The 22,897-nt window shown below is 36.6% G+C and overlaps 1 protein-coding gene across 4 annotated transcripts in view; it reads right to left on the minus strand.

The window, feature by feature from the left end:
• Positions 1 to 13,962: 13,962 nt before the first annotated feature.
• The window catches only part of LEPR (leptin receptor), a 91,481-nt gene continuing 82,546 nt past the window's right edge, over positions 13,963 to 22,897 (minus strand). For all 4 annotated transcript variants that reach the window (XM_043876763.1, XM_043876765.1, XM_043876766.1 and 1 more), the window contains one exon: positions 13,963 to 16,495. In XM_043876763.1, coding sequence (XP_043732698.1) covers positions 16,478 to 16,495 — 18 coding nt within the window. In that variant the 3' untranslated portion in view covers positions 13,963 to 16,477. The remainder of the gene's footprint in view (positions 16,496 to 22,897) is intronic.

Consider the following 22,897-nt stretch of genomic DNA (forward strand, 5'->3'; position numbering starts at 1 on the left):
CACATGTTGTCGGAGTTACTGAAAGGAGACTATTTAGGGAATTTGAGGCAGTCAATTTGCTGCAAGGACTGTACCGGGCCAGTTGCCCTGGAGAAATTAATGGACAGTTGCCCTGGAGAAATTAATGGACATTTCTCACATCAAGCGCCCTTGACTGCAGACCCACACCTCCCAACTTAGAATAACTGCCTGCTGTGCACCTCTCTTCCACTTCACCAAGCTTTCATTTCCTTTCAGCATTTTCCTATTTAAATAACCTCATTTGTTAGATACAGCCATCCTTTCACTTGATGTTTCAATGATATTAGGAAGTGTAAAAGGTGTGATAATGTTACGCGTAAGTGGCATAGAGAGCTTTAGTGTGCACAGCACTCAAAGTGACCTTCTACTTTTAAGCCTTGTCCCATCCCTGCCCCAGGGAAGAAGCAACAGGTAATTCACTTCACACTGATATCCAATGACTGTATCAGTGGTGGGCACATAACTAAATGCAACATGCATACAAGCACAAAGGACTGCCTAATAGGACTGCTGGAAACTAGTGAACCAATCAAACTCTGTCACTATGTTATTCAGACAGGGGAATACAGAGGAGAGCTTGAATTTACACGTGTTCAGAAAAAGAGGTGTCTGAAGGACAACCTGCTCCAGTGTTGGGACAAAGATCATGAAATTAGCATCCCCAGGAGCTGCCTTGGGCTCTGACAGGCTCCCAGTTCCAGTGCCAGTGCCAATCTCAAGCAGAAGTAGTTGACTAGATAGGTGGTTGCTCATGGATCATCAGTGGGAAATAAAAAGAGGCAGGCTTAGAGCCCAGGGACTCAGTCCTCAGGTAACTACGAAGAGTGTAATTTTTCAAAATTAAATCTAAAGAATCTCCATTCATTCAAACAACATCAATTTTGCAAAGATGAAAGATTTTACGCTCAGTTGGAGCAAACTAAAGAAGCAAGTAGGAAAGATTCTTTTTTAAATTGGAGGATAATTGCTCTACAATGTTGTGTTAGTTCCTGTTGTACAACGTGAATCTGCTATATGTGTGAAGTTATCTCCTCCCTCCCACTGCCCCCATCCCGCCTTTCTAGGTCATCACAGAACTCCAAGCTGAGCTCCCTGTATTATACAGCGACTTCCCATTACCTCTCTATTTTATATATGGTCGTGTAAATATGTCAGTGCTACTCGTTGAATTCATCCCACCTTCTCCTTCCCCTCGCCCCATGTTCACAAGTCTGTTTTCTATGTCTGCATCTCTATTTCTGCCCTGAAAATAGGTTCATCAGTACCATTTTTCTAGATTCCATATATATGCACTAACATAAAATATTTGTTTTTCTCTTTCTGACTTACTTCACGCTGTATGACAGACTCTAGGTTCATCTACCTCACTACAAATGACCTGGAAAGATTCTTGCATATAAAAACTTCTTGAGTATGGGAGAGTTACATTAGGTTTGAAATAGTAAGGTTTATAAAGTGATTCTTCTGCAGTTCCATTATTCCCAGAATAATTGGAAAACATGCCACAGAAGATCTATCTGGCTAAGGTTATTTCCTTTTAAAATGAACACTTGTCTCCTTAAATTCACATAACTATTCTTTGAAATCAAAGAGCTTCTCCCACTCAGATATAAAACACTTTGAAGTAATCAGATGGGGTCCAAAACCACATAACATATTATATAAAGTGGAAGTGGGGATTCTCTTTTGAAAAGGAGTGTAGGCTAGAGAGTCTTGAACAAATAGACACTCCCCCACCCACAAGACATCTAATGCTGGACAAAAATTTAATGAAATCCTCAAGGTATAAAAGGGATTCCCAGGTGGCACTCGTAAAAAAACCTGCCAGCCAATTCAGGAGACATGCATACATACATGGGCTTCTCTGGTGGCTCAACTAGTAATAAACACACCTGCCAATGCAGGAGACACAAGAGACACAAGCTCGATCCCTGGACCAGGAAGGTCCCCTGGAGAAGGAAATGGCAATCCACTCCAGTATTCCTGCCTGGAAAATTCCATGGACATAGGAGCCTAGTGAACTTCAGTCCATGGGGACACAAAGAGTCAGACACAACTGAGTGCACATGCGTGCGTGCACGTGTACACACACACACACACACACACACACACACACCCCAACCCTCACATTGAAAAAGCTCAATGAACACCAACCTGGACAAGTAAAAAAGAAAGCACATCTAGACACATAATAGTCAAACTTCTAAAAACAAAAGATAAAGAGAACAATTTTAAAAGCAAGCAAACAAACAAAAAGACATATTACTTTAAGAGAAATAATAATTTAAATGATGGCTAACTTCTCAACAGCAAGGCAAAATGACAACTTACAAAGATGGAAAATACTGCCAACTTAGAATTCAATAGTCAGAAAAAATATCTATCAAAATTGAAGATAAAATACAGACCTTCCCAAACAACGCCTTGTCACAATTGATCCACAGTACAATAAAGTTCTTTAGGATGAAGGAAAATTATCCCAGATGGAAACAGAAAGAAGTGATAAACAAACACTACAAAGGGGAAATTTAAAAGACTAGGTACTGCCTAAGGCATCAGTATAACAATATTTTAGATGTTTATGAAATACACAGAAATAAAATATATGACAAAATAGCAACAACAGTAGGAGAGGGATTTGTAAATCATTATACATTAAAGAAGTGCAAACTAAAACCATAAGAAACCATTACACAACCATCAGAATGGCTAAAATTAAAAAACTGATGATATCAATGTTGACTAGGAATTGGTATATGAAGCAACAGAAGAGCAATGTAAATTAGTCCAACCATTATTTGGCAAGTGTGTTATCTATTTTACTCAGGTATTTACTCAGGAGAAAATGTGTGAAAATTCATTACGCTTACACTGAAGATGTGTATTTTACAGTACATAAATCATATTTCAATTATGAAAATTTAGATCACATATATGAAAAAAGAGATTAGAAAGCAATAAAATTATAACAATTCAGTAGAAAATTAGGTAATGAATAGGAAGGTAGAGAAAAACAAATGGATTATAAACATGAAAATAGGCTCAATTTCACTCATCAAGTTAAAATTAAAACAGCAAAAAGGTACTTCAGACACTTAAGGTTGGTTTCTTACACTTGTAACCAAGAGTCCTAACAGTATATTTGAAAAAGTGTGCCAAGATATAATTATGTATAAGAATGCTCACTTCAGGGACTTCCCTGGTGGTCCAGTGATTGAGAGTCTGCCTTGTAATGCAGGGATGCAGGTTCAATCCCTGGTTGGGGAACTAAGACCCCACATGCCATGGAGCAACTAAGACCCAACACAGCCAAATAAATAAATCTTTTTTTAACAAAAAAAAAGAATGCTCACTTCAATGTTGCCCCCAAAAGTAAAAGAAACAACCTAAATGTTCACCAATTTTGAACTGTTTACTTAAATAATTGTATTTTGATATAATGGAATACTAAACAAACATTAAAATAATGAAGTATGTTTGAGCTTATATGGAAATATCACCAAGAAATGTTAAGGAAAAGGGTAATTTTATAACAGCAAGCAGAATATGATCCCAATTATATAAAATTTTAAAAGTATGTGGTAAAATAATAACAGGTTATTTTGAGGAATAGAAAATAAAGACTGGGAGTGGAAGGAGACGACACTTTTTATTTTGTATTTCTCTGTACTGTTTGAAATGTTTTGTATGTGTTTGTTTTATTTACATTTTAAAATTAAGCAAGAAAGAGAACATATATGAATAGTAACCCAAATACTAGACCCAAACTCAAATTGCCAGAAAGCTAAGTGATGAAACTAATGTTACAAATCACTGTACATTAAGATTTCCTAAGGAAATAAAGAGGCAAACTAAAGAGCTCTTGCTGCTTAAAATGAGTAATTTTTCTTGTAAGTGGCTATAATGCCAGCAAGAATTTGGTGTGGGGGTTATATTGAGAATACAGAGAGAATAACCATAAAGAGAGATGCTTGGATCTGAAATGTTTTCAAATCCCTTCCAAAGGCAAAATATGTTGGTAAGAATTTTAAAAGTACAAATGTTAACAATGAATAAAAATAATATATTACCTATTCACATAAACTACAAGGATTATTTCTTCATATTTTCCAAATTTTGCTGAAAGTAGTAATCATGTAACAGATAAAATAATCCTAAAATAACTTAAATCATAAGAATTGTATTTTCACTTTCCATTTTTCATATTTGATCTCATATCAATTTCAACACTATGATTCACAGTGATGAAAAATTCACAGTCATCAGAATTTATACATCTTTCTTTATGAATTTAGGGACAAAAAGGTGAAATAGGACAATTAAATTGTATAGAACAACTAGTGATGCATATCTCAGCACTTATGCTTATGACATTTATTAACATACCAACTGTAAATAAAGAGAAAGTGTTAACTGCATGCCAAATACTTAATGACAAATTTTACAAGTACAATATCTACAATATAAGTATTGCACTATAAAATTAAATATCTCCCAAATTATTTCTCAGTTCAAACATTTTGAATGGAGATGTTATTTAAAATATCCTATCAAAGATCCTGACAAAATCGAATTTAATGCCATACATCTTAAGTATATTTAATTTTGAAAAACAGACATCAGCATCTTTCCACAATATTGATTGATAAACTTTGTATAAAAATAATTCATTCAATATAAAAACCCATGGAAATCATTTCTTGATGTTCATACAAATGTATGCAACAATATTTGTTTTAATTTAGTCTTTTGTGTTGTAAGCTGCTTGCCCAACATCATAGTGAGGTGCAGGAACACTTTTTTGTTTTAAACAATTGTTCAAGAAGGAGTAAAACTACTGACTTACCTAGTCTCCTTTTACAAACAGTTCTTCACATTTTTGGTGACTATGTTTAATTTTTTCCTCCAATGTGATTCTTCTCAACATAATAGAGTGGACAATTTTAATCTTGTGTTTTAAAATTTGAGAATGTGTTTTCTCAATAGTAAATACTTTAGAAGAGTCTGTAACTATCAAGATGACCCTTGAAAGATGACAAGTAGAGCATGTATCTTTTAAAAACTACAGGAGATAATCTGGAGACGTCTTTTTTTTAGCCATGTTTACCTGACATATGGTTGCAATATGTCTCAATTCATTTAGCATGTTGCCAAAGCCCGCATGAGCCCCGTGGGCACAACTCTTACTGCCTCATCTCTATACTGTGCAACCAAAGTAACTTTGGATCTGGTATCAATTTGTGGAGGAAGTTTACCTTCCCACTCAATTTTTGAGAAGTTAAAATGGATATTCCTAAGAGAATATAACCATATGTTTGATATTTGGAAAGAGGGAGTTGATTTTATTGGAAATGAATAAGAGGAGGTATAAGAATGTCATGCTTACTGTCATAAAACATTATTCTCGGTCCAGGATCACCCACTGGTTTGGGAATTTCATCCGTCTTTTTACTACTGGAGACTAGGTTTAAAAATAAAAGACCTCTGTTCCTATTCCTCTTGCCACCATGTAACCTCTAAATGAGAACAGAGGGCTCCAATAGGAAGCTTGTACTCATTCTGATTGGGGCTTCCCAGGTGGCGCTAGTGGTAAAGAACCTGCCTGCCAATGCAGGAGACACAAGAGACACGGGGTTGGAAAGATTCCCTGGAGGAGGAAATGGCAACCCACTCCAGTATTGTTGCCTGGATAATCTCATGGACAGAGGAGCCTGGTAGGCTGCAGTCCAAGGGGTCACACAGGGCCGGACACGACTGAAGTGACTTAGCACTCACTCATACTCATTGGGCTTCCCAGGTGGCGCTAGTGACAAAGAACCCGCCTGTCAATGCAGGAGACTCAGGTTTGATCCCTGGGTCAGAAAGATCCCCTGGAGAAGGAAATGGCAACCTGCTCCAGTATTCTTGCCTAGAGAATTCCACGGACAGAGGAGCTTGGTGGACTACAGTCCATGGGGTCGCAGAGAGTCAGACATGACAGCAACTGAGCTCATGCACGATTCATACTTGTAAGTATACCTCGTCTTTTTTCCCTTCTCTGTTTTTAGGGGTTTTAACCTAGGAGATCTATAATCTCATTAACCTTGACAGATGATTTATCTTCAAACAAAACTGTTTAATCTGTTAGCTCAAATTATTAATTTTTGGGTTTATTTTCATGAAGTTCAGATTCAGAGACAGATTCATAGCTTGTGTTGAAATTTTAGGCCCTTAAATGAAATACTCAAAATTTGAGATCTATCCTAAGTTTAAAAGTCCAAACCTATACTTCAGCTTCTCTCTCCCTTAAAAATTCTTTTTACAGAATGTTTGCAAAGAAAAAGAGAATATCTAATCAAACAAATACACATTAAAAATTTTCATCTGAATGGTAATTTTCATAAAGACCCAATAATATACAGTAATATGTAGAGTGAAATGAACTTTTGAAAATGAAAATTAGAGCCTTGACAATAAATATGATCTAATCTATAATCTGGGCTTCCCACGTGGTGCTAAAGCAACAGGTGACATAGCACACGTAGTACAATCTACAATCCACATATATATAACATGTTATATATAGCATATATATTTATATAGCATATATAACATGTTATATACAGCATATATAACATGTTATATATAGCATATGTATATAACATATATAACATGTTATATGTAGCATATATAACATGCTGGGCTTCAGTCATGTCTGACTTTTTGCAACCCCATGGACTGTAACCTGCCAGGCTCCTCTGTCCATGGAGTTCTCCAGGTGAGAATACTGGCGTGGGTTGCCAGTTCCTACTCCAGGGAATCTACCTGACCTAGATCGAATCCTCATCTTTTGCAGCTCCTGCATTGGCAGGCAGATTCTTTCCCATATGTAAATATGATCTAATCTAAATCTATATATAACAATAGGCCAAACTGCACCCGTTGGACACTCTCGATTAAGGAGGCTCCCTTGGAGTTTCAATTTCTAAAGTGTTTTTGTTTGGGGAACTGAAGCTGCATCAGAATGGAATCAGTGATCTCAGGCTAATGTGCTGTCACCAAGTCCCTTTAACTCAGACCTACAGCACCCCAGTGGTCCTGGGACTTCTGAATTCACTACAGCGTACATACACACATGGCAAAGCCTCAGGCTGACTGGAACATTTATCAGTTTCTCTTTCTTGTTGTTCTGGGTCCCAAACCACAGGAGAATGAGAGGATGTCATGTCTCAGGAGACTTGATTGGTGTTTAATCTCTATTTACATGCAGAATGGGGCAAAATTTAATTTTAATATATATATATTATATGAGAAGCATTAAAAATAATGGTTAATTTTACCAAAATTTCCACATGTGTAATAATTCTGTTCCTGAAACTGTAAACCAATTAAAAATCATTGAAAAAAATGTTCTCTCTTTATCTTTGTACAGAATTACTCATTCAGTGAGTTGATACAGGCCCTCTACCTTTCTCTCGTAAGAGTCACTGGTTGAGTATGTGAGATCCTGAGATATCTCAACAGTACTTATGGCATGAAACAGCTTTATTGATTACAGGTTGGCAAATGATCATGAAATGTGTGAAAAAATATCAATTGGGGTCTGAGATCTTTGTCACTTTTTAGAACCATTCATTTCATATGGCCACAACTGGAATAGAGAAGGGGGTAGAATTTTATTTTCAGTAATAGTAAATCAGCAGAATCCTTTCTCAGTTTAAGTACGAAACTAGTGATGTTTGAAAGGGAAAGTTGCTCAATTGTGTCTGACTCTTTGTGACCCCATGGACTAGACATGGACTACCAGGGCTTCCCTGGTAGCTCAGCTGGTAAAGAATCCACCTGCAACGCAGGAGACCCCAGTTCAATTCCTGGGTTGGGAAGATCCACTGGAGAAGGGATAGGCTACCCACTCCAGTATTCTGGACTGGAGAATTCCATGGACTGTATAGTTTATGGGATCACAAAGAGTCGGACACGACTGAATGACTTTCACTTACAGTGATGTTGCCCATGGGGAAATTTTTGAGGACTGAAGTATTTATTTTGATGATACTGATAATCTGGAAATTCTTACTGCCATTGAACAACTGTCTCTGCAGGTTTCTTAGTCTATTGCTCAATATGTTTTCTTGGGATTTTTTTGCCATACCAAGAACTGGAATAAAAAATAAACATTAAAGTCTTTAAAGGCAAAGACAACATCTGTGTAATTCTCACTTAATTTTTATCCAGTATTAACAATTCAGTTCAGTGCAGTTGCTCAGTCGTGTCTCTTTGCTCGACTCTGCAATTCCATGGACTGCACCACGCCAGGCTTCCCTGTCCATCACCAGTTCCCGGAGCTTGCTCAGACACACGTCCATCGAGTCAGTGATGCCATCCAACCATCTCATCCTCTGTTGTCCCCTTCTCCTCCTGCTTTCAATCTTCCCCAGCATGAGGGTCTTTTCCAGTGAGTCAGTTCTTCGCATCAGTTGGCCAAAGTATTGGAGTTTCAGCTTCAACATCAGTACTTCCAATGAATATTCAGGAATGATTTCCTTCAGGATTGACTAGTTGGATCTCCTTGCAGTCCAAGGGACTCTCAAGAGTCTTCTCCAACACCACAGTTCAAAAACATCAATTCTTCAGCACTCAGCTTTCTTTACAGTCCAACTCTCACATCCATACATGATTACTGGAAAAACCATAGCTTTGACTAGACGGAATTTTGATGGCAAAGTAATGTCTCTGCTTTTTAATATGCTGTCTAGGTTAGTCATAGCTTTCCTTCCAAGGAGCAAGCGTCTTTTAATTTCATGGCTACAATCAACATCTGCAGTGATTTTAGAGCCCAAGAAAATAAAGCTTGTCACTGTTTCCATTGTTTCCCCATCTATTTGCCATGAAGTAATGGGACCAGATGCCATGATCTTAGTTTTTTGAATACTGAGTTTTAAGCCAGCTTTTTCACTCTCCTCTTTCACTTTCATCAAGAGGCTCTTCAGTTCCTCTTCACTTTCTGCCATAAGGGTGGTACCATCTGCATATCTGAGGTTATAGATATTTCTTTGGGCAATCTTGATCCCAGATTGTGATTCACTCAGCCTGGCATTTCGCATGATGTACTCTGCATAGAAGTTAAATAAGCAGGATGACAATATACAGTCTTAACATACTCCTTTTCCTACTTGGAACCAGTCTGTTGTCCCATGTCCAGTTCTAACTGTTGCTTCCTGACCTGCATACAGATTTCTCAGGAGGCAGGTCAGGTGGTCTGGTATTCCCATCTCTTGAAGAATTTTCCACAGTTTGTTGTAATCTACACAGTTGAAGGCTTTGGCGTAATTCATAAAGCAGAAGTAGATGGTTTTCTGGAACTCTCTCACATTTTCGATGATCCAACGGATGTTGGCAATTTGATCTCTGGTTCCTCTGCCTTTTCTAAATCCAGCTTGAACATCTGAAAGTTCATGGTTCACATACTGTTGAAGCCTGGCTTGAAGAACTTTGAGCATTACTTTGCTAGCATGGGAGATAAGTGCAATTGTGTAGTAGTTTGAACATTCTTTGGCATTGCCCTTCTTAGGGACTGGTTGAAAACTGACTTTTTCCAGTCCTGTGGCCACTGCTGAGTTTTACAAATTGGCTGACATAAAAGTGCAGCACTTTCACAGTATCATCTTTCAGGATTTGAAATAGCTCAACTGGAATTCCATCACCTCCAATAGCTTTGTTTGTAGTAATGCTTCCCAAGGCCCACTTGACTTCACAATCGAGGATGTTTGGCTCTAGGTGAGTGATCACACCATTGTGGTTATCTGGGTCATGAAGATCTCTTTTGTATAGTTCTTCTGTGTATTCTTGCCACCTGTTCTTAATATCTTCTGCTTCTGTTAGGTCCATACCATTTCTGTCCTTTATTGTGCCCATCTTTGCATGAAATGTTCCCTTGGTATCTCTAATTTTCTTGAAGAGATCTCTAGTCCATTCTATTGTTTCCCTCTATTTCTTTGCATTGATCACTGAGGAAGGCTTTCTTATCTCTCCTTGTTCATTCATATGGGTATATCTTTCCTTTTCTCCTTTGCCTTTCACATCTCTTCTTTTCACAGCTATTTTTAAGGCCTCCTCAGGAACCATTTTGCCTTTTTCCACTTTTTTTTTTCCTTGGGGATGGTCTTGATCACTGCCTCCTGTACAATGTCATGAACCTCCATCCATAGTTCTTCAGGCACTCTATCAGATCTAATCCCTTGAATCTATTTGTCACTTCCATTGTATAATCATAAGGGATTTGATTTAGGTCATACCTGAATGGTCTAGTGGTTTTCCCTACTTTCTTCAATTTAAGTCTGAATTCTACTAAAGAAATTTTATTAGATAACAGGCAGATCTTTTTTTTTTTAACGGATGACAATGTAAGGTATGGGTTAAAAGCATAATCACTAGCTTAAAAAGTTCTGGGTTTATAACTGAATTCCACTAACTCTGTGATCTTGGGGAAGATTACTTAATCTTCTAATCTTTAAAAGGAATGCAATAGTAGAATATGTTTCATACAATTATTTCGATAATTAGTTTACCTAAAGTAAGGAAAAAGTATTGGGGCTTCCCTGTTAGCTCAGCTGGTAAAGAATCCGCCTGCAATGTGGGAGACCTTTGTTTGACCTCTGGATTGCGAAGATCCCCTGGTGGAAAGTATGGCAACCCACTCCAGTATTTTTGCCTCAGGAATGCCCTTGGACGGAAGAGCCTGGTACGATGCAGTCCATGGGATCACAAGGAGTAGGACACGACTAAGTGACTAAGCACAGCACAGCAGCAAGGAAAGTATTATTAGCATAGTGGTTGGTTTATATGTAGGGAGAATGCTCAGTAAATGAGAAAAAAATAGTGTATATGCAAGTGGGAATGAGGAAGACAAGGACTCCAGAGTCACATACAGTAATATTTAACTATCTAACTGTATCAGAAGGTGAGCATGTCAACATCTTTATAAAGAAGAGTTAGTAAAGTGAAAGTCACTCAGTCATGTCCAACTCTTTGCGACCCCATGGATTATACAGTCCATGAATTCTCCAGGCCAGAATACTGGAGTGGGTAGCCTTTCCCTTCTCCAGGGGATCTTCCCAACCCACGTATCAAACCCAGGTGTCCCGCATTGCAGGCAGATTCTTTACCAGCTGAGCCACAAGGGAAGCCCAAAAATACTGGAGTGGGTAGCCTATCCCTTCTTAGTGGATCTTTCCAACCCAGGAATCAAACTGGGGTCTCCTGCTTTGCAGGCAGATTCTTTACCAACTGACCTATCAGGGCAGCCAAAGAAAAGTTAAGGCAGACAGTATATTTTCATAAATACGTGTTGCTATCAAAATACTTGTGGGTATCATCATTCTAATAGGTAGTCTCATTCTATGGTACAGATCTTAATTTTGGTACATAAAGACTGATTTCCTGTGTATCTTCACAAGTATATCCCCTAGCCCAGGGCAATATCCTGTATTTATCTGCAACATTTAGCAGAGTGTGGATCACAGAGTAAGTGCTCAAGGTAAGTCTGTTAAATAAAAACACTTTCAAATCACACAGTCTAATATCACAAAATACAAACACATCATGTACTTTTAAAATGCACAAGGATGCCTATTGGGTATGATTGCGTGTGTGTGTGTGTGTGTGTAATTGAGCACACAATAAAGACAACTCAAGGTAAAATAACCACACGCTTTTTTTACATTTCCACAAGTGTTAGTGTCAAGTCTTTCAGATGTGAATGTAATTCAGATGATTAGCTCCTTCTACATGGGTTTGATGTCCCCAAAAATAGTACTGTTGGGTTTATGGCTAGCTAGACAAAAGTCACTAGAGACCGTCACACTAGCTGATTACCAAAATCATTAGAAGAGTCAGTCTACATCGTTAGGCTCTTGAAGGCTTTCTCACACTCTCTCTCTGTATTACTTGAGTGAGTAAGCTACCATTAGTTCTGGAACAATCATTTTCAAATTTGACTCTGTTTTCTTTTTTACTCTACTAAGCAATGGTGAAATGTATTAACCTTCACATGACTCAATTACATCATAAATCTTAGATGTTTCTGGAATGAAATTAGACAGTTAAGTCACACATCTTGTTTTCCATTATTTTCTGAGTCTGAGTGGAACAAGTCTGAAATTGAGGCATGTAAGATACAAAAGTCTTCTGACCAGAAGTTCCTAAGTTGAAGTTATTTTCTACAAGGTGTGAGCAACTGTCCTGGAGGATCCTGATGTCAGTGAATAAACAGTGGGCTGGGAATGGGGACAACACTCTTGACTCATTGGTCAAAAACACATCACTCTCTCTCTTTTTCATTGAAGTGACTCCTAAATAATAGACAGGCCTTTCATTATTATTTTCCTCAGGGAAATTTCCCTCAAGTTTCAAAAGTTCATCCAGGCCTTCTGAGAATGGAAGGTGTGGTGAAATTATATTGGGATGCTGATCTGACAATATAAAAAATGCCTGGGTTTCTATTTCCCATGATCTCTTAGAAGAAGAATCCTTTGGTGGAGAACTGTTGCTCAAGAAGCATTTGCTAACTGAGCTATTTATAAGCTCTTGCTCCTCCTCAGTTTCACCTGACTTAGAGTTGCTGAGCAGGGTGGCATACTTAACAGAGGGCTGTCTCCTGCTTTCATCCTCACAGGTTATGTCTGTGCTCTCAGCCTCAGAGAATTGAGCACTGCTGCATTGGTCACTAATACAAATGGAACCCTTCTCAAGATCTGGAGTCGTCAAAAGTAGAGCATCTGTAGTTGTTGGCACCATCTCATCTTTATTTTTCCATGATGTATCAACACTGATATCTTCTGAAATGGTTTCAGGCTCCAAAAGAAGAGGACCAAAGGTCGCTGATTCTGTGTGCTTGATAAAAAGATGCTCAAATGTTTCTGGCTAAAAGAAAAGACACATTTTAATCCTCAATTGTATTGATTTTTGTTTCGCTTCACTATGATATCACAAAAGAAATGGAAGTGTGAAAGTTTATATGAAAGGACATAAATCACAAACTAATCATAACCATATAAACCACATACTAATTGTGGTTAAATCATAAACCACAAACTAACTGATTTTTGGACTGAAATAAATAGATCAAAAATCATAAGGGACAGGTAGTATAAGATACTGTTTAAAAGAGGGATGAGAAAGACTTAAATTTGAGTCTTTCCATTTCTGTGATCATGGACAAGTACATTAACCTCTCTGCCTTTCAATTTCCTCATCTGTAAAATTGTGTTCAATATTTATCTCATAGCTTTGTACAAGGAATACATTAAATAGTATCTGAAAGTGCATAGCTCTCAAAGGCTTCACAGGTGGTGCTGGTGGTAAAGAATCTGCCTGTCAGTGCAGGAGACACAATAGATGTGGATTTGATTCCTGGGTCAGGAAGATCCCCTGGAGAAGGGGATCTAGTATTCATGCCTGGAAAATGCCATGGACATAGGAGCCTGATAGGACATGGGCTATAGTCCATGAGGTTTCAAAGAGTCAGATGTGACTGAGGACACTGAAATTAGAAAGTGTTATCTCTAGAAGAATTTCTAATTTTGTATAGCAAATTACACTTCCACAAACTGAAATCTCTTACATCAAGTTTAAAAGATAAATTGATACAAAATCAAATGAGTGGGGCTTCCTTAGTGGTTCAGTGGTAAAGAATCCACGTGCCAATTCAGGAGACACAGGTTCCATCCCTGATCCAGAGAGATCCCACGTGCCATGGAGCGGCTAAGCCCATGGGCCACAACTATTGAGCCTGAGCTCTAGACCCCGGGAGCCACAACTATTGCAACTACTGAAGCCCGCTCACCCTACAGCCCATGCTCTGCAACAAGAGAAGCCACGGTAAAGAGAAATCCTAGCACAACCCCTGCTCACCACAACTAGAGAAAAGCCCACACAACAATCAAGACACAGCATAGACAAAAATGAATAAATAAATTTTTTTTAAAAATCAAAGGAGCAATACAACTTGGCTACAGATAGCTAAAATAACTACTCCATGACATAATATATGATATGAAGGAGACTGTATGTGATCTTATCTACCTTACATCATACTAAAAATCTATTTATGACTATCAGAAAATAAAAACTAAGAATACCTATTTGCTAAAAACAATTAAGGTGAAAGAGATGATCACAGACTTTTAAATAACCATTCCTTATAAATAACTTCACATAAAAATACAAACTAAAGGACATGTGGAATGAAGACAAAGATACAAAACAAATGCACATCATATTTTTATAAGAACAGTGGTTACATTACAACAACAAACCCTGCTAAGCAGCTACAAGCAAGCATCTATGTGCAAAAAAGCTCAACTCATACAATGTAAACATATTGAAAAAAATAAATGCAAAATAAAACTGTAGACACAGCAGATTGAAAAATTAACACAGCTAAATGAAGTACTACAGAAAATGTGTTCAATTTTATGCTATACATATAATTAAAATTTTGAATTTTATAATTCTTAAACTAGTAGAATGAATTCAGATATATTGCTTGAAATAACAATATAATCAACATTCATAATGGCAAATATATTCCATATAAAAATACAATTCATTTAACATAATGTTGAACTCAATGAAATATATGGGTGATTATAACCATAAAGGAATAAATATACCAAATATAATGGAATAGATTTATACAGAGACTAAAATACTACATAAAAACAAATACTGTATTAATACACAGTTTTCTGTTATTATATGAACATAATGTGTAAAGAGAAAGCTATTTCTCTTCCTGTTTTCTTTCTGAGAGAAATATATAATTAAATTTATATAATTTCCTTCAAATTTTTTTTGCTCATTTTATTTTTTATTAAGGTTACTACTATATATGTATTGATTTTCTTAAAATTTAAATGAACCAAGAAATTAAGATCTACAAATAAAGGAACTGCACACTATTAACACTGAAAACAAAAATAGTAATGGCACATAGCATGCAAACTCACAGATGTTCTTCAAATGACATGTTTGACATATTTCATGCCCTCTAAAACTTCATAATCGGTAATTAATCTGTTACACCAAACAATTTACTTCTTCAAATGCATTTGATGAAAGAGTTCACTAATAATGGAAGACAACAACAACAAACACATATCCATATATTATTAAAGTATATTTTATCAATGGGTCACAGACATTTATTAAGAGTATGTGTACTAAAAAATCATTTCAATTACCATATGCATCTAACATTTCAAGATTTTAGAACAGTCTGAGAGCATATTAAATATGTACTCAGCTAGAAGGAATTAATATCCTTTCATATTTTCACACTTCAATTTTACATTCCAATGACATCTATTAAAAGTCAATGAAGTGGGGAAAGGACACTTTCTTCCTGATTTTTAGGTTTTTTAACATTCAAATAAAACTGTGAATGAAATCTAAATATAAGTAATGTATATGTATCCTAAATTTAAACATTATTTGGGTTAATCAAACAGAGGCTTTGGTTTATTTTGAATGTGAGCAGCAAGGCACACAAGGTAATTCACCACTAGCATTAGTGGTGGTCTTTTTTTTCAAGAAGGAAAGTCCTGGGTTTGCTTTGAGCTATTTCTAAAAGCTTTAGAGAGTCTCCCTTTTTGCATCACTGCCCATTTCCCTGCCTGCTAGAAGTTTGGGGTGGTTCAGTGTAAATAAATTAAATTTAGTCAAGAATTTCACAAAGATGCCGAATTGGAAGCTGATGTGTTTTCTTATCTGGTCAATCTGACCTGGATATGTCAGGTCATCCCAAGATGAACTGTAACTTCTACTGGCCTTCGACCAGAACAAACTGTCTTTAAACTGAAATGGAAGTTAGCATTTAGGTCATTTTCAAGGCTAAGATGAAAATTCCCATATGGATCAGAGTTAGATAAATATAAGAGCTCTAAGACATTATAAAGAATACCCAAATGGTTCAATTTATAGGCTGAAGTGTCTATAAAAGGATATAAAATGGAAATTTTTGGACATAAGATGTAAACTAAAAACTTTTGCTACATTTTATATTTAGAGTCATTGTATTTGCCAAGTTATGTGTCAGAAGCTGTGGTTACAGCACTGTCTATTATAAATTTGATGATATCTAATAGATATGTGCTGAGAGCAACAGTCATATTTTTTAATGTTTTATGACCAAAGGACAAATCAAAAGCCAGATATCATAAATACTACTTTGGAGATGACCTGAGAAGTAATCATACATCCAAACTGAACTGGACTGAGATCAATGTCTTGAACTCCAAATTTACCCATCTGTTTTAAGTTCTAAATAAACATAATCCACCATATTTTAGTTCTCAATAGTTTCACCAATTTTTTTTAGATTGTCTCCCCTTCTTCAAAATGTAAAAATCTTCTAATACTCTATAGAATGTTGGGAAGCTGGCAGATTAGGTTCATCGGTAGTGATCATGATTAGACTTCAAAGAATGTCCGTTCTCTGTTCAGATAAAATAAAACAAAATAAGGAAGCAAAATAAAAAACCATTCAGAAAGCAAAAGATAAAAGAAATCAAAAAGATGCTCTGTCAGGCATGGGTAGTGGATCATAAATTCTTGTGTTAAACTACAGTAATGCACGTTTTTACGAAAAGATAACATTTTGAACTAAGGTGGTCTCTATCATTTTCTTAAGGCATGCCTTAACATCACATTCTAAGGATAGCCTTAGCAATCCCAGAAAAGAAAATCTATAGAGGAATAATAGAATAAGTAAAAGCAAAGAAGAACAAAGAGCTGGGAAAATTAAAAGCAAGTGGAGGAACTACAGCAAATATTAGAGAATTTGGAACAAGAAAGAGTAAAGTAGTAGATTTCTGAAAATAATTTTTTCAATTAAAATAGAGAAGAATTGAAATAGTAAAGAAGAATAGAATTATCATGGTTTTTTTAATCTAGAAAAAAGTTCTAAGAACTTTCATCTGGTCCACATTTCTCCCTTTTTTATAGACAAAACTATCAAGGCTTAAAGTTGCACAGCTAACTAGAGGGAGGACTCTGAATGTTTTTCTAATCCAACAATGTCTAAAATGCAATGGAAGATGAAAAGATATTTTAAACACAAGTAGGGAGGAGAACATGTTCTTTCTTTTGCTTTTTCTATTTGCTGTGATAGATTTGAGCTGATTAATTTATCATCTCTTCTGGTTCATTATGACCCAAGGGCACATATATAGATATTAAGAAGGACAAGAAAATAGAGAAAATAGAAATCATATTTTAGGAAACTACATCAGCTCTTTCACACTTCTGCAAGGCTGTTCTAGCAATTTCAGGGACAATCTGCCTCAGATCCATGAGAACGGTATTAGGAGTTTATGGGTTGCTAAGCTGCTTCTTTTGAGAACTAGAACAGGTGGTGGAATCTATGATAGTCTTTGACTCAAAAGAAAAAAATCCATTTGATTTTAGTTTAAACATGCCAAAGTATTCAGGTTGTTAAGTGGAAGTACACTTCATGGAAATAGACATAAATGTAGACAACAAAGAAGCAGGGTTAGATCACACACACACACCTCAAATGTAGATGGTTTGGATTTAGAGGAAGAAACTAACAGATTAGACAAAATGCTAAAGAAAGAGGTTTAAAAAAGCTTTGAATTAGAAGAAAAACAAGGCTATTGACTTACTGCAATACATTTTCCTACAACAAGAATTTCAACCATTGTTTAAAAATTTTTTTATCCTATTTCAGAACTTTTAAAAAGATTTTGATTTGTTTCATTTATTTTATTGAAGTATAATTGATTTCAATGCTGTTAAAGATTCTGGTTTTTAAAGTATTGTGAGAAATGGTGTAGGAAAGTATTGTGGTTCAAGATGGCTGTTTGAGCTTGCATGTTTCTTTCTTATCTCTATAGAGGCTCTGTTAGAATGAAAGTGTATGAATAAATCAAATCAGATAATCTGAGAAGGTTAAGAGGGAATGAGATTTCAAATTTCTAATAGATGGAAAACAAGTGGAGGAGCGTAGACCAAAGGAGATGAGCTGCAGACTGGAATACCTCCAAGGTGGGCTATAGCTGAAGAGAATGACAGTTTGCCCTGTTGCATATAGTGGAGATGGGGGGAAAGTGAAAGTGAAAGTCACTCAGTCCTGTCCGACTCTTTGAGGCCTCGTGGACTATACAGTCCATGGAATTTTCCAGGCCAGAATACTGGAGCAGCTAGCCTTTCCCTTCTCCAGGGGATCTTCCCAATCCAGGGATCGAACCCAGGTCTCCTGCATTGCAGACGGATTCTTTACCAGCTGAGCCACCAGGGAAGCCCTAGCTGAAGAGAAAGACATTTTTTCCTGTTGCATATAGTGGAGATCATATATCAATAACCTCAGATATGCAGATGACACCACCCTTATGGCAGAAAGCAAAGAAGAACTAACAAGCCTCTTGATGAAAGTGAAAGAGGAGAGTGAAAAAGCTGGCTTAAAATGAAACATTCAAAAAAACAAAGATCATGGTATCCAGTCCCATCACTTCATGGCAAATGGATGGGGAAACCATGGAAACAGTGACAGACTTTATTTTCTTGGGCTCCAAAATCACTGCAGATGGTAAGTGCAGCCATGAAATTAAAAGACGCTTGCTCCTTGGAAGAAAAGCTATGACTAACCTAGACAGCATATTAAAAAGCAAAGACATTACTTTGCCAACAAAGGTCCATCTAGTCAAAGCTATGGTTTTTCCAATAGTCATGTATGCATGTGAGAGTTGGACCATAAAGAAAGCTGAGCGCTGAAGAATTGATACTTTTGAATTGTGGTATTGGAGAAGACTCTTGAGAGTTCCTTGGACTACAAAGAGATCAAACCAGTCAATCCTAAAGGAAATGAGTCCTGAATATTCATTGGAAGGACTGATGTTGAAGCTGAAGCTCCAATACTTTGGCCACCTGATGCAAAGAACTGACTCACTGGAAAAGACCCTGATGTTGGGAAGGATTGAAGGCAGGAGGAGAAGGGGGTGACAGAGGATGAGATGGTTGGATGGCATCACTGACTCAATGGACATGAGTTTGAGCAAGCTCCAGGAGTTGGTGACAGACAGGGAAGCCCTGAGTGCTGAAGTACATGGGATTGCGAAGAGTTGGACACGAGCAAACGCCTGAACTGACTGACCTGATATAATGGAGATGGGGGGAAGGGTGAAAAAAGGCAGGTAAAAACACAGGAAGAAATGAGACCTTTGTCTGAAAACAGGAAATTCTTTATATGGAATGGGGCTCTTCTACTCCCTCTACTACACATGGAAAAGGCTTCATACTCCCCAAACTCAAATTGAAGATTTGTTCTTAAAAGTAGTTGAAAAATTATCTGGGGAGGAATCTAGCAGTTGAGGAGTATTGGTGTCTATGAGCATGTCTTTCCTCATCTAGAAGAGCCCTTTCTAACCCATTCAGGGCAGCAATCCCTTTCTTAAACATGAAAGAAAAACAAAGGGTTACCACATATGTCTGGAAAGTGTGAGATTTTTTAAAAAGCCAAGATAAACAGGAGGAGAATATGATCCTAGCAGACACAGAGAGTTCAAGGAATAAAAGAAAAGAGAATTTTTAAAACAAGGGATGATCCTCTAAATCGGCATTTCTAGTAAGAAAATATTGCATGCATAAAGTCAGAACAGGATACACTGAAAATGAATAGTTGGAAATTTACAACTATAAAGAGCAAACGTTCAATAGAAGCACTGAAGGAACAGGGTATGGCAGGTCTCAAACATTAAAAAAAAAGACAAAGAAACAGGACATATTAGAGAAGAGATAAGAAGTAGAGATCTTTGCAGAGGGTCCAACATCCACCTAACACATATTCTAGAATGACATCCAACGAAATAAGAGGAGAGGAAGTTATCAAAGAAATAATATCATTTCTTAGAATTGACAGGAGATTGGAATCAAAAGTGTCTTCAAACAAGAACAAAGCTAAATGAAAAAGAATCTTCCTAAATACGTTTAGACCTACCACTAAAATTTTAGAACATCAATAACAGGGATAATATATTAAAAGCAGGAAAACTGCATGATACCAGTGAGGAGTAAAAATCAGAGTAGCACTAGACTTCTCAGAAGTGATACCAGATGCTAGAGGATAAGGCAGGAATTGTCTCAAAGTTTTATTGGAAAGGCTTGTCAACCTGGAACTTGCTATTCCACCAAAATATCAATAAAGGAAGGCACAATAAAAAGAATTTCAGGCTTGGAGAGACTTCAACTTATACAGTATTTCCTGGCAGGTTATGTAAGGAAGTAGTTAATCAAAAAGAGGAAGAAAAAAGTCTAGAGAACAGTTTCCACTAGAAATCACTTTTCCCTTCTTTAGGGATCTTCCTGACACCAGAATGAAACCAGGGTCTCCTGCATTGCAGGTGGATTCTTTACCAACTGAGCTATCAGGGAAGCCCCTACTAGAAACCAGTTAAGGGAAAATTCAGAGGGATGGCTTGTAGTAATGTTAGAAAAGGCCTAATCCAGATCACAGTAGGAGGATAGAGGATTTCCTGGACAGAGTGCCTGGGGAACAGATCTCCAGTGAAGATGCACATACACATACCTCACAAAGAAGGTTAAAAAAAAAATTAAGAAGCAATTAGAAGCTCTAGAAAAAGCAAAACAAACACAAAACAAAACATAAAAATGAAAAATGAAGCCAACTAAAATTTGGCAAAATTCAGGTCAACAGGGTGGAGTGTTTCTAACATACCTTTTTTAACTATTTTGTGTCATTGGAACCACGAAATGTGGTAATATAATCACATTATATTACTTAGTTCTGCAAGGAACAATATTTATGAACTCATAACAATTAAAATACAGTTTATTGGGTTTTTACTTTTTAAAATTAACTCACAGACAAATTATAGCACAGAACATGTTATCTACCCTGACTTAAGTGAAAATGTAAAGTTACAGTTGACCAAGATTGGGAAGTGGAGAGAAATGGAGGGAAAGGTAAGAGTGCTAATGTCTTTATTTTATTTTAATAAAGGGGGGGTTCTAAGACACAGTCTGTATTTCATGGAACAACAAATGGAGTTTTAGAAGACTGTTCTGAGATTATAGACTGATGACTGAAGGAACTGAAAAAAAAGTGATTAACAATATGATATGGTAATAGCATGGGTAAAGAAGGGGCAAAAAAGTATGTATATAGTAAGTAAATCCTCATTACAGCCAGAAATCGCTAAATACTTACATCTCATAATGGCAGAAATATCTTATTTTTAGAAATAAAAGGGTGATCTGCCAGAAAAATTAACAGCAAATGGCTGCACCATTTTAACGTTCAAGTTGGCAGTACAGGAAAGTTCCAATTTCTCCACATTCTCACCAACTTATTACCTGTGGTTTTTATTATAACAATCCTAGCTAGTATAAAGTGCTATCTCGTGTTTTTGGTTTACATTTTCCTAATCTTTTCCTAATCACATTGACCATATATTCATTTTTCCTTATTGGCTATTTGTACATCTTCTTTGCAGAAATGTCTATTCAGATTCTTTGCCAATTTTTTTGTGTTAAGATATACATAAAATTTATTATTTCAACTATTTTTAAGTGCACAATTTAGTGGCATTAAGTATATTAAGCAATCCATTGTTAATAAGGACTTGATGGGAAGGGTATCAATGAGTACAATAAACCTGAGTTTAACCAAGGTTTTACACCTACAGGCTGTCTGATCAAGACAAGCCACTGCATCACTCTGCACCTCAGTTTTGTAATCAGAAAATATAAAGCTATTAGGTCTATGACCAAATAAAATAAAATAATATGAATATGAAAGTTTGGAGCAGATAGTAAATTGTGTTGTCCTCTTTAGAAATATAATGTGAATTATACTGTATTATTTGCCCCCAAAAAAGTACTTTTAGTTAGGAGATTAAAGTAGAAGGTGAGATTTTAAAAAGTTATTGATTTTTAGCAGATTAGATTTTTATCATCAGTAAAACCTTTGAAATTACATTCTTCTTTACTCTTCAAATATTCCTGATACATTCCAAAAACTGATCTATTCCTAACTGAGTACCTGTTAAGCCAAGTAATAAACTGAGCACCTTGAGGGCTAGTTATGCTTAAAGAATATCTTACAAGATTTTAAAGTCTAATATTTGCAAAAGTAAAAAAAAAAATCCATCTTAAAAATAATATCATTCCCCCATCCTACTTAGAAATTCTTCACACTTTCTCAGTTTACCAGAACCTGGGGACATGCGGTGGTATTTCTGTCTATTGCACACGTCTGCCAGGTGATCTGCTGTGGCATGACGCTCCTCCTTAGGGAGCTACATGACGCAGCGGGGTAGCATGTAGCTTAGAGTCACTGACTCAGTCTCCATTCTTTTGTGTCCAGCATTTTCTGGAAAATGGGAAAACTTGATGCAGGGTCAAACTACATTTTGCTGAGGTGGGCTGACCATTTCCCTGCCCTGGTAAACACTTAGAAGCCATTATTCCTGGTGGTTCGTCGAGATTTCAGAGCTTACCATTTTGAAGACTGAGTGTTTCAGCTTCTCTGAGACAGTCAGACTGTTATTCCCAGAATTTATATATACTGACACGGTGAAGTGTTTACATTTTTAGTTAGGTAAGTACTTCGATTTTTTTTACAAAACTCCTCTCATATTCAAAGAAGGAAAAAAACTCGGTATTTAAGAAAATAGTCTCCTTTTTACTCTATGTCTTTTAACCTCCCTATTTTCAGTTTGTGAATGTGCAAAGGTCCTTCCTACCACAGGGCTTTGTTTTCATGGGTGGACTTGCCTAGGCTCTCACCCTCCACCACAAATCCTACTGGATCACTGTTCATCTTCCAGATCTTAGCTCAACTGTCACTTTCTTACGTTCA

Source organism: Cervus elaphus, chromosome 20, assembly GCF_910594005.1.
Source record: "Cervus elaphus chromosome 20, mCerEla1.1, whole genome shotgun sequence".
NCBI classification, from domain to species: Eukaryota; Metazoa; Chordata; class Mammalia; order Artiodactyla; family Cervidae; genus Cervus; species Cervus elaphus.